This window comes from Carettochelys insculpta, chromosome 1 (genome assembly GCF_033958435.1).
Source record: "Carettochelys insculpta isolate YL-2023 chromosome 1, ASM3395843v1, whole genome shotgun sequence".
Lineage (NCBI taxonomy): Eukaryota > Metazoa > Chordata > Testudines > Carettochelyidae > Carettochelys > Carettochelys insculpta.
In genome coordinates, this window is record NC_134137.1 from 124,410,422 (window position 1) to 124,423,749 (window position 13,328).

Consider the following 13,328-nt stretch of genomic DNA (forward strand, 5'->3'; position numbering starts at 1 on the left):
TTCTGAGTCAGTATGGGGGTCCGCTAGTGCTGTGTTTCTCCAAAGTGCTCTGGGACTTCCTACTTCCACTGACCGCAGGAGAAGAGTCTTTCACCTCTCTGACACAGAGTCACAGGTTAAGTCCACCAACACTATGGACTTAGGAGGATATTGGGATCTCTTGGGAACCAGTTCCTATGGTAGGAGACAGACGTTTTCTGAACTCTTCCTTGGTCCTCCAGTCCCAACCCTCACCCCAATTCCAAAGAGAGACCTTAGCTGAAGCTGAAGGGGCCCTTGATCTTTCCGGAGAGGAATAATGCCTCTTGACTTGACTCAGAACCAGGGCAAAACAAGTGCTCCATCACAAGCAGCTTCACTTTGGTCTCCTGATTCTTCCATACTCTAGATTTGAGAGCCAGCCAAAAATTACACTTCTGGAAGATATGAGACTCTCCTCCCAAAGCAATGATACACTTACGGTGCATCTACACTAGGAACTAACTTCTAAGTGAACTTCATAGAATCTTGGAATACTAGGCCTGGAAGGGACCTTGAGAGGCCATAGAGTCCAGCACCCTGCCCCAACGGCAGGACCAAATACTGTCTAAACCATCCCTGATAGACATCTATCTAACCTGTTCTTAAATATCTCCAGCAATGGAGATTCCACAACCTCCCTTCGCAATTTATTCCACTGTTTGACCAACCTGACAGTTAGGAACCTTTTCCTAATGTGCAGCCTAAACCTTCCTTGCCTGCAGTTTAAGTCCATTGCCTCTTGTTCTATCCTCAGAGGCCAAGAAGAACAAGTTTTCTCCCTCCTCCTTATGACACCCTTTTGGATACCTGAAAACCACTATCATGTCGCCCCTCAATCTTCTCTTTTCCAAACTAAACAAGCCTAACTCTTTCAGCCTTTCTTCGTAGGTCACATTCTCTAGACGTTTAATCATTCTTGTCACTCTTTTCTGGACCCTCTCTAATTTTTCCACATCTTTCTTGAACTGCAGTGCCCAGAACTGGACACAATACTCCAGTTGAGGCCTAACCAGTGCAGAGTAGAGCAGAAGAATGACTTCTCGTGTCTTGTTCACAACAGAAGTGGTTAGGCACTACTTTGAAGTAGCCAGCAGAGAGTCCACACACATTTTCCCTTACTTCCAAGTTAACTTACAAGTAGGGAGCTCAACTTCAAAGTCCTTACTCCATTTCTGGAGTAGCGGGTGTGTAGACGCTCAACGTTGAAGTTGTACTTCAAAGTAAGCAACTTCAAAGTTATTTTTGTAGTGTAGACACAGCCTTAGAGTGGCTGTTGTGATTGGACAGCCCTTACCCCCAGCAAGAAATGTAGTCAAACTTGGTGAGCCAGGGATGCCCAGCCACGTCAAATAAGCTCCCCAGAAAAAGAGGAAAAAACCCTGCAAATTTCTTACTAGTATGTAATTAATTCTATATTAACAATACTAAACTAAAACTAAAACTAAAGAAAAATGCTGAGGCACACGAAGTGGACACACTAGGTAACAGAGATGGAAGTGAGATTGGTTTTCCCTCACAATCCTATATACCCTTGAGTGAGGCACAAGTTTGTACAGAGTGCTTGTCTGGGGTGAAAGGAGGCTGCTAATTAAAAATCTACAATCAATGGTTTCAGAGGTATATGGGGAGAGCCCTGCACAGGTATCTGCATCCACATCTGCAAAAATCATCTTAAGATATTTGCATTTACATCCATGGATGTGGACACTTGTCGCTATAAAGCAGGTATCTATAAATCTGCAGGATTCTACATATGAAATTTTTATCTGCATGTGCAAAAATGAGCCATGGATATCAGCAATCAAGTCCAGTTTTGCAGGTCTCTATACATGAGCACCTGGAGCTCTATACCTATAAGTGGAGCATGCACAGGGACACCATTCAAAGAACAGGCATTACTGAAACATTATATTGTAGAATGTAAAAAATCAATAGCATATATTGTTATACCATGTAATGATCTACATCAGATGAACAGCATAAAATAAGGGGGTGGAGAGGTAGTGCTAGATTTAAAATATTCCATAGAATATTGTGAAAGAAAATTTCTGAGGCGAAGGCCATTCAACAAAATGTAAATCGTAAGATGAATATATGAGAACAACAAGAAGTCCTGTGGCACCTTATAGACTAACAGATATTTTGGAGCATAAGCTTTGATGGGTAAAGACCCGCTCCATCAGATGCATGAGTGGGGGCGGGGTTCACAGAGGTATTTAAAGAGTGTTAGTCTGTAAGGTGCCACAGGACTTCTTGTTGTTCTCAAAGATAAAGACTAGCATGGCTACCTCTCTGATACTTGTCACCATGCAAGATGAAAATATGCCATCCTAACCCAAAAAGGAGATTCCTTCACCTCTGCCATACTGGCTCACACTAGATCTCTGACACTCCAACTTAGAAAGGGCAAGATTTGACTATATTTGTTGTGTTTGTACAGCACTAGTAAAATGAGGTCTGGGCAATGATCAGTGCTCCTAGACACTACAAGAAAAGAAATAAACACCACAAAAAAAAAAAAAGACTAGTCAAAAAGACCTTAGTGAGGAAATCAGATCCCTTGAATGATGACTGCATTTAGATACAGAGGGATGTTTTCACATGATTGAGAGAAGATGTGAATACAGCTAAATTAAAAAGGAAGTGAAAGGCAAGAAAAAAATAAAAGGAAGTGCCAGTAAAATTGGTTGATATAATCAAAACCAGAATAAATAGGCTTGGAAAAATCTGATACTATTTGAAAAAAATCAGAATGATTTCTGCAAAGAAAAGTCACGTCTTTCGATTCTACGAAAATTCCGAGCCCTTTCCAGGAATAAAAAAGGCTGAAGAACACATGGATTCACTTCTTTAAACAAAACAAAAGTCCAATAATTGTTGACAAGAGGATATAAAGGAAAATAAGCAGACCTGGACGGAAAGATAAAGTTACATGAGGGATTAAAAACTGGCGGAGAAATAGAAATATTTTCAATTTATTTCTAAAGTAGATATTCTTACAGCAGAAAATCCCAGCAATCTTTATTGGGAATAGCATTGTTTAGAACACCTGCACCTTCTAAAACTGGCACACTCTGGGCCAGCAACATCCCCAGTCCAGCAGGATGAGGGATGCTCTGGAACCAGAGGGCCAGGGCTGGAGGGCAAGCCCACCCAGCCGCACAGAGGGCAGTGGGTCTGGGTCTGGAGGTGGTATCCCCACGCATCCATAAGGGTGGCTGGGGCAGGAGTGCTGCTATCCCCCAGCAGCTGCTCAGGGCCAGGGCTGGAGAGCCAGTGTTCCAGAGCAACCATGTGGGGCAGGGGAGCCTGCTGCGGCGTCAAGTGACATCTGCAGGGCCATCTCCTGGTCCAGCAAAATCCCTCGTACGGGACCACTGAGGTCCCGAGGGTGCTAAAACAGGGAGGTGCAACCTGTATAATTAGTTAAGAGCTGTAAAAAAACAGCCATCAGTTAGGCGGCAAAACTTTCAGAAGACACCAAATTATTTAGATCAGGTCAGACTACAAGAGACTGACGACCCACAGAGGGACAGCACTGAAAAAGGCAAGCTAACACTCACTGGAAGGAGTCTGAACTACTTCTATACCACTGCTGGGTTACAAATTAGCTGTAACCACACAGGAAAAATATCTGCCCTCTCATTGTAGCCAGCTCAACGTACAAATGCTCAATACTCCACAGCAGTCAAAACACAGATAACGTTAGGCTGTATAAAGGCTGGGATAGAAAATAGCACTAAGATTAAGATTTAAACCTGTGGTATTCCTCTCATCTGAAGTGTAATGTTCAGCCAGACCTCCATATCAAAAGGCTACAGAGAAGGGTGGAAAAAAAACTTGAATTTGGTATGGAAATTCCTACGTTCTCAATAGTGACAGAGAGATAGCTGTGCTAGTCTGTATGTTTGGGCCACTACCTAGATACTCTTATCAATCCACAAATTAGGACTCTTTATGGTAGCAATGCTAGCATATAGATTGCTGTCATTCTCAATCAAGTGTACTATAAAGTCAAGCTGAGTTCTTATTTTAGCAGCATATTCTATTGAAAAAGAAAAAAAATCAACCTAAGAGAGGAAAAAATTAGAGCGCGTGAGCATGAACATACAGGCATGATAGGAAAACAGCAGATTTATACAACTTCCAAAACTCTGCCCATCAGGTATTTCTTATGCTGAGATTTGAAGCACCAGTGCAACTCCACAAGCAAAGACGAGTCACATCCAAGTGAATCATGCTGCAGTGGTGTAAATCCTGACCACATGACAGGAGTTTCACCATAGCAGCTATGCCAACAGGTGAATTTCCAGTGCAGACAAGAAATCACATTTCAAGGATAGATAAAACAATAAATAAAACAAAAGCCTTAGGAAATGGCTTTCTTTGTACCTTCATTAGAATTGTTTTTTTGCTCATCGTAACCAAGACTGAAAACATTAAGGAGTATTTCTCACTACCTATGCTATATTGCTCATTTTTTTTTCTTCTTACACCAAATTCAAAATACACAAATTACATATTTACACTATTTCACCTTTCTAAATAAACACCATGACTACCAGTCAAGGATACATCCAATACTCCATCTTGACATAATATCTTTTTATTACAATATCCAAAAACTGGGTATGCAAGAATTTGAGATCTCAAGATCCCTTCTTCAATCTCAGGAATGTGCCATCTCAAGACTGTATATTTAAACCATAAAGGAGTTTAAATGTAAAGAAAAGAGAAAATGCATTTTCTTCATAAACATTCTGTGTGTCTCTTACTACCAATCCCACCATCCTCTGTAAACCCTGAAGATTTTTCTCTGTAAAGCAAATATATATATATATATATTTATATATATCTATATATAATAGTGTTGGTAACCCGCCCACCCCAGCCCAAGATCAATTTTTATTAACCTTCTGTATTAGTGTCAATAATCAGCTACAGATACATATTACTTTGAGAATTAAATACATAACTGTTTAATTCAAACAAGCAGAAGGGCAAGAGGAAAAAGCATTATGTGGATGGCACATTTGGTTGTAGATTACCAAAACATTCAGCCTTTACAATTCAAATGATTCTTTTTCTAGTAATCAACAATAAAAAGAAAATTCCTTTCTGTTGCAATTACAGACCAAAATACACTAGATAGTTTTCTTTTACTACAATCTTACCATAGTAGATTAAGAAGTACTATTACAAAATGCTTTAATTAGTGTACTCTTTACAAAGAGTTAAAGAGGCAATGTAATAGCAGAGTACAGTGTAAAGAGTGCTTCTAGGAACTAGAAATTTTTGTAATATACTACCTGGTAAGCAAAATAGCTACAGAACTCACTGCCACAACTGTTATGTCTACTGTATCTCATTTAATTAGCTGCAGCTTCAGTGCATTCAAACTGTGCCCGATGTCTCTCAATGAACAGTTCTGTCAGCATGAGCAATTTGAACAGATTAACACTGTTTTGAATTGAAAACACCCCTCGTTTATCGGAACTAACTATGTAAACGTACACAGAGGAGGGGAGTTTAGAACTCAGGCATGAAAGTGAATGCTTACAACGCCATTTAAGAAAAATTTTCAACCTGAGGGGAGGTCATCTGAGATTAACAGAACCAAAGAGATAAAATAGGCAAATGAAAGAAAACAAAACCAAAAAAAGGACAATAATAACCAGAGCAAACACTGGTGAAAGAGCTCTTTCTTTAAGCCTGCTTCAGACTGTAGATTGCTCTGCTCTATAAAAGTGAATTAGGACCTAAGGCTTAAAAGTTATAAGAGGCCTAGGCGGCACAGTCTATCTTCAATGTCACTGAAGTGCTTTCACAAGATATAACTTTTCCCCGTGTTCACTGGTGAAGATGGGAGCTTTTTTGTAGTGTTCCACCAATTCATCCATTGTTTGAAATCGACGTTGGCCAATACAATAGACACTGTCCACGAGCTGCACCTTGAAATGTTTATTCTTTCCCGATGCCTTTAGAGATACTGAGAAGTCACTGGGCTGTTGAAAGAGAGAAAAACAAACAAAATATTAAAGTGGTCAAAGAGAAAACAACTTTGTAGTTTAAGGTGCAAACTGTGATATGAAGTAGCTACAATAGACTCTAATATTTGTTTCACAGTCCAGTGTGTTAGCTACTTAAGAAATCTAAATGTCTGTTATTCAATAAATAATTTCCCTTTATTAATGTGAAGTTAATAGAAAGCTCTCCAGCTACACAACCTCATGTAGCAAGTTACATGAAAATACTACAGAAAATAGTACAGAAAGTACTGACTCAAACTAACACCACGAGAATGACAGGCACGGAAAAAATTCTCATGCATAGTTTCTTCTAATGATACGCTTTCCCTTGAATCAGTATTCCTACTACAATATTGCCTGGATGAGGTGAGGCTCCGAGGGGAAATTCCCATTTTTTTTTTAAATCGTGACCACTAGAGGGCCTTTTCTGCACTACATTAAAGGAAAAAAACCCAGCAACTTGACACCCTTTAACACTGTTAAAAAGATAGGAGAAACAGTTCTTGTTTATTTTAATTTTAATAAAGTAGTACCATAAAAGGCATATTTGCAATACACATCACCCAAATACAGTACTAACCACAGTGAAATTAAGTTTTTACTGAAATATTATTTGAAAGATGAAACAACTATTCCATTTACTATTTTTCACATGTAGCAACTTTTTCAGTGTACAAGCACAATGATGGCTTTAGTACATAGTATTAAAGTGAATATAAATAAATGGCTGCAAATGTTCCCTCTGCTCACATGCGTTGGCCACTCCTTTGTCATTCTATCTTAAAAAGCAATTGAGCACTCTATTGCTTTAAAAAAAGAATTAACCCCAGGATGATAGAGGAGTTCGGCAGCATCCCAGGCGACTGAGCAGGCCTTTTTAGAAACAGCACTGCTCACCCTCAAAATAAGGGAGGGGACTAGAAAAGGTGTCCCAAAACGTGCTTGATCCAAGCAAAATGGCCAGCATGCCGCAAATAGCAGTTTTACCCTCATAGCGGTTGAAAAACAGTGAAAGGAAAGATATTTGCAGCATGAAACTTTTGCACCCTCTTGGACAGGGAGAATGCTATGAGGCTTGAGAGAAGAACGGCCCTCGTAACAAGAGAACTGGCCTGTTATAACATTGACATAACCACTCTGAGCGAGACCAGACTGGCAGAGGAAGGCTCCACCTGCAAACCAAAAGGAGGTTACACCTTCTGGAAAGGCAGGCCAGAAAACGAAGACGGAAGTCACAGAGTGGGACTTGCCATCAAGACATCACTTCTGCACCAGCGTCCTGACCTACCAACTTGCATCAGTGAGCGTCTGATCAAGCTCCGCTTCCCCCTCAACACCTCTCGCCATGTTACAGTCATCATCGATTACGCCCCCGCATTGACTAGCAGCAATGAAGCAAAAGAAAGTTTCTATGAGGACCTTGACCATCTTGTGAAAGCAACACCCCCTAGTGACAAGCTTCTCCTGTTGGGTGACTTCAACGCCAAGGTCAACAAGGACTGTAGGACCTGGAAAGGGGTACTGGGGCATCATGGTGTTGGTAACAAGAATGCCAATGGCTGCTTTCTGCTGAGCTTGTGTGCAGAAAATGACCTGACAATTACCAACACTCTCTTCAGACAAACTGATAAATACAAGAACACATGGATGTACCCGAAATCAAAATAGTGGCACCTGATTGACCATGTCAGTCGCAGATGGGACATTTGAGATGTTAAGATCACCAGGTCCATGCGGGGAGCTGAGCGCTGGACTGATCAGAGACTCGTCAGATCAGTCCTTATGCTGCACATCACACCACTGCACTGCAAGAAGCTCAAGGTTGTCAGACCCTTCTTCAGCATTGGGAAGCTGCAACATACTGGTCATCATGGGAAATTCGCAGCCTGCCTTGATGAAGTGCTGACATCCCATGGACCTCTGACTGGAGACCCAACACAAAAGTGGGACCAGTTCAAAACCCTGGTGACAGAGTCAGCCAAGTTAACACAGACTGAAAGAGAAAGTTCACCAAGACTGGTTTGATGAAAATGACAAGGCCATCATGAAGATCTTCAAGGAAAAACAGAATGCATTTCTGCTAAGGCAAAACAATCCGCCCTCAATCTCCAAACGTGATAGTTTCAAACATCTTCAGAGCCAGGCACAAATGGCACTTCGCAAAATGCAAGATGAGTGGTGGGAGAGTAAAGCTGATGGTGTCCAATACTACGCTGACACCAAGAACTCCAAGATGTTCTTACCAAGAACTCCAAGATGTTCTTCACTGCTATCAAAGCTATATATGGACTTTCAAAACCAAGCACTACACCTCTCCTGTCTGCCGATGGCATGACCCTTCTCAGGGAGAAGAAGAGCATCACCAATAGGTGGAGAGAGCACTTCAGCAACCTTCTCAACAGACCCTCCATTGTCGACCCTGTGGCCCTAGACCAGATCCCTCAGAAACCCACAATAGACAGCCTTGACCTGCCCCCTACAATGGATGAGGCCAAAAAGGCAATCAGCCAGACCAGCTCTGGCAAAGCCTTTGGGATGGACGGTATCCCTGCTGAAATTTTCAAAGAGCAGGACCAGTGTCACTTGAAGCCTTTCACAACATCTTCATCAGCATCTGGGAAAAAGACATGCCCAAAGACTTTAAGGATGTCACAATCCTCTCTCTCTCTCTCTCTCTCTCTCTCTCTTCAAGATCAAGGGCAACAAAGCTGACTGTGGAAATTACCAGGGAGTCTCCCTTCTTTGTAATGCTGGGAAGATCTTGGCTCGAGTCATCCTCAACCGTCTGATCACCAGCATCTCAGAGGAGAACCTACCAGAGGCACGGTGTGGTTTTCGCCCAGGACGCAGCACCATTGACATGATCTTTGCTGTTCGTCAGGTCCAGGAAAAGTGCATAGAGCAGAACCTGGATCTGTACGCTGTCTTTATAGACCTGACCAAGGTGTTTGACATTGTCAACAGAGAAGCCCTGTGGATTATCTTGTCAAAACTTGGCTGCCCGAGAAGATTGGTTAACTTCATATGCCAGTTCCATGATGACATGACTGGCTTTGCTTTTTCAAATGGTGAGTCCTCATATCCATTTGAGATATCCAATGGTGTGAAGCAAGGGTGTGTGCTGGCTCCAGTGTTATGCAACCTCTTTTTCATGTGTGTCCTCAGCCATGCAGTTAGGAACCTGCACCATGGAGTCTACATAAAATACAGACTTGATGGGTCACTTTTCGACCTTCATCGTCTGAATGCTAAAACCAAGATGCTTGAGAGGCTCATCCTTGAAGCCCTTTTTGCCGACAACTGTGCACTTACGGCACACAAGAAATCTTGATCTCCAGGCTTATCGTCAACAAGTTTGCAGATTCCACTCACTTCTTTGGTTTGACCATCAGCCTAGGAAAGACCGAGGTACTGTTTCAATCTGCTGCTCTCCCTGCTTCAATCTTTATTGAAGGAACAGAGTTAAAAACAGTAGAGGAGTTCAAGTACTTTGGCAGTGTGATAGCCAACGATGGTTCCCTCGACAAAGAAATCAATGTCAGAATGTGCCAGGCCAGCTGGGCACTAGGACGTCAGAGTGTGAGCACTGAATCAGCACAATATCCGACAGTCTACTAAACTGAAATTGTACAACACTGTAGTCCTGACCAGTCTCCTGTATGGCTGTGAAACCTGGACCCTGAACAGAAAACATATAGAACTGCTGGAACGCTTCCACACACGCAACCTGAGGTCAATACTGCACATTCTGTGGCAGGACAGAGTTACGAACCTGGAAGTCCTGGACAGAGCAGGAACCACGAACACTGAAGCCATGATTCTCAAAGCCCACCTTTGCTGGACAGGGCACATCATACGAATGGAGGAGTCAAGAATCCCTAAGCAACTCCTCTATGGTGAATTCTCCCAGGGCAAAAGGAATCAAGATAGGCCTCGCAAGAGGTATAAAGACTGTGTGAAGGCCAACATCGCTCATGCTGGTTTTAAACCAGATCAGACAGAGCAGCAGGCAAAAGACCGAACAGGCTGGTGTGCTAACGTATGACATGCATATGACAACTTTGAGGAGCAGCGACGTGTACGCCTCATTGATACTCATGAGAAGAAGAAAGCAACAGCAGCAGCCACACCAGCAGAGCCAGGACAATTCCCTTGCCCCCACTGTGAATGCCCATGCCATTCAAAGCTTGGACTCCTCAGCCACGTGCGAGTCCACAACCGATGAGCCTGTGTTAGCTCAAGACGTCTTCATCAGACATGATGGACTACCTACACACAACTTCCAGTTTGCAATTTCTATTTCATTTAATACTAAATTCTCAGTTTAAATTCCTCCCAGTAGCTTTGGATTCAACTTTTGAATTTGGGACTACTGTGGCATAAATGTTTAATAATGATAGCAACATTTATATAAATTAAAAGTTATACAGTGAATGTCCATATGATTATACCTCAAAGATCTGCTCTACGCTACACAGTTAGATCAAAGTAAACTGCCTTGTATCAACCTAACTGTGGAAGAATCCACACTTAAATTTCACTCCAGCTGATGTAACTACCCCTCTACACAGGGGGCAGAGTAAAGGTCAGAGTAATTAGGACAAAGCAGTGTCAGGGTAGATGCTCCATCACTTATGTTGATTGCTAATGGCTGCTGGTTTCACAATGCCCTTCACTAACAGCACAATCAATAAAAGAACTTCTGGTGAGATCATAAACTGGTGACACAATGAGCAAAGTAGGGACAAGCGTAAGTGAAGTAAATACTGTGGCAGCTCTACACCAATGTAAGCTTGGTTGAATTAACTTTGCTGTGAAGACAGGGCCTAAGTTTACTAATGTTGTCTCTTGTACAGAACATAGATCATAAAATGCATACACAGTGAAGTTTGTATGATTTATCTTAACAGCTCTGATACAAGTCCTGTATTCTTAGTGACAAAATAAGAACAAGTTCACAAAATGTGGAAACAACCCCTAAATTCCGCAACTTTAGTTTATTCCATTCCTCCACCCTCATACAAAAACATAGAACTGTGGCTATTTTAACTGAAAATTTTTATTGGCATAACATTCTCAAGAGATTATTCTTCACAATGAGTGCTTTTGTGGATGAAATTTCATTATGCGCTCCACACAGCACAATTGCTAGTCCCTGGGCCTTTGCTCCTGGGATGCTGTTCAAACAGCCAGGTTCAGGCCATCCTGTTGTCTGCATGTGTCACAGAAATGTGGAAGATGGGAATGCAGGGATTGTAGATCAGGGTGGGCAAATAATTTCTGATGGGGGGGGTCTACTCCAAGAACTTGGCAAGTGGTCAAGGATCACCACCCTCTTCCAAGATATTAATGGAGTAGGCGTAGCATCTGGGATGCAGGTTGAATGCAGAAGGGAGCTTGAGGTAAGAGGGATAGGGATGCAGATGTGAGAGAGATATGGGAAGATGTGTGGATGAAGGAGGAGGTTGTGACCTGGGGCAGAGGCCAGCAGGTTCCTTAGCCAGGGTACCTATCTTCCATGCACCCACATGTGCTCAGAGCAGCTGTAGGGGCTATGTGTACTGCTCTGAACTGAATGCTGGGAGCCAAGAGGGAGAGGTACTTCACAAGCTGCCTATGTCTATGCCGTTGTGAAGAGTAAGGGAAGCTGACAGGACAGTTTCTCCCAGTCCCACTGACCTGCAGGGGGGCATGATGGAAATCTGACCTAATGTACATTGACTTCAGCTATGCATTTCTTGTAACTGGAGTTACATATTTTAGGTCTAATTTCTTTTCTAGTATAGAGCAGCTGGAAGGTAAAATGAATACAAAGTATCAGTCTACAAAAACTGCAGAGTCCATGTTCCCTGGCATACGGAAAATCACAGTTTTCAAAATCAGTGTTACAGGTGTTAAACACCGCGTTGGTTCAAATCTGTTCCTGACTTTATCACCTTCACTGTCATATGAACGAGAACTATTCATTGAAAAAAAAATTAAAGCTGACACTCTGGAGCATGTTTTACAGCAAGGGATGAACTCTGCAGAAAATTCTGGGACTGCTGATTCAGAGAAATGTCACAGGGCACTGGAAATAGACAGGATGCCACTAATTTTGCTTTAAATAGGAAAAGTAACAATATAGTCCTGTAGGAAACCATGTAGTAAGGCTAGCGTGAAGGGGAGTAAGAATACTAGCTTGTAAGAATCTGAGACACAAGACCAAACTTCTGTTACGTCCTCCTTCCTTCTCTAGGTAACACTTAAGCTACTCCCCACGTAAAACTAAGTGAAATATCCCTATTTTAATGAAGAACCAGTTACAACCAGAACCTCAAAATATGGTACTGAAGAAGTTACATTATGTCTGAAGCAAAATCAACAACTAAGCTAATCCTTTTACCCACTGTGGAGATTTAGGGCCCCGTGGTGCAGTGTTATCATCAGAGTCTCAAAGCTATGATCTCAAGTAATGTTATCTTTATAAAGGTGAAAAAGATGAACAACAGAGAGGTAGTGACAGTGAGTTGATAAGAGTTAAGAACAGAACCTATATCACAAGCCACTGGCCTATGCTCACTACCATGTCATGTAGCCACACAAACTCCAAGTACATTACAGTGTTGTGCTATTTTGGAAACTTGAAATACAGTTCTGATTGAATATTCATATTTCCTCCCTCCCCCCAACCCAAAAGTAGCAAATTAGATTTTTATATAATCAGTTCCATCCCAGGAGGGTGCTGGGCCAGGGACCCCCCCCCCCCCCCCGTCTCAGGGTATGCCCCTTCCTGCCCCTGCTCCACCTTGCCCCCAAGTCTACTCTTCCCCTGAGCCTGTCACTTCCTGACCCTGCTCTGCCACCTCACATCTTGACTGTATCTCCAGCCCCAAGTGACATGGCCCTGGGTGATTACCGGAGGGGCCTGATGCCAGCAGCAGTGGGTCAGCCCCCACACCCATTCACTCAGGTGGAAAGCAGAGCAAGACCTGGCCTTAGCCTACAGTGTGCCCCAAGTCTAGGTGCACTGCTCAGGGGAGTGGACTGGGCTGGGGCACTCTGACTCCCTCTGCCACGGTGAAATGGAATAACTTGGCTGGGAAAGGGCACAGTGGAGCAGGCCAGGGCTGGGTTGCCTGGTTTCCCACAGTTCCTACTGCCACTACTGAGTGTAGGGTGGGCCTAGACCCTGCTGCCAGCACCAAGCCCACCCAGTAATCTCCCAGGCTGCCCTTGACCCCACTGGACCCTCCAAAGCCTAGGCGGATGCCCTGAACTGTTTCATCAATGGGACAG

At 42.8% G+C, this 13,328-nt stretch overlaps 1 protein-coding gene across 2 annotated transcripts in view; it reads right to left on the reverse strand.

Moving 5' to 3' along the window:
- Positions 1–4,611: 4,611 nt before the first annotated feature.
- Positions 4,612–13,328, reverse strand: part of NCK2 (NCK adaptor protein 2) — a 165,738-nt gene continuing 157,021 nt past the window's right edge. For both annotated transcript variants that reach the window (XM_074983257.1, XM_074983256.1), the window contains one exon: positions 4,612–6,026. In XM_074983257.1, coding sequence (XP_074839358.1) covers positions 5,832–6,026 — 195 coding nt within the window. In that variant the 3' untranslated portion in view covers positions 4,612–5,831. The remainder of the gene's footprint in view (positions 6,027–13,328) is intronic.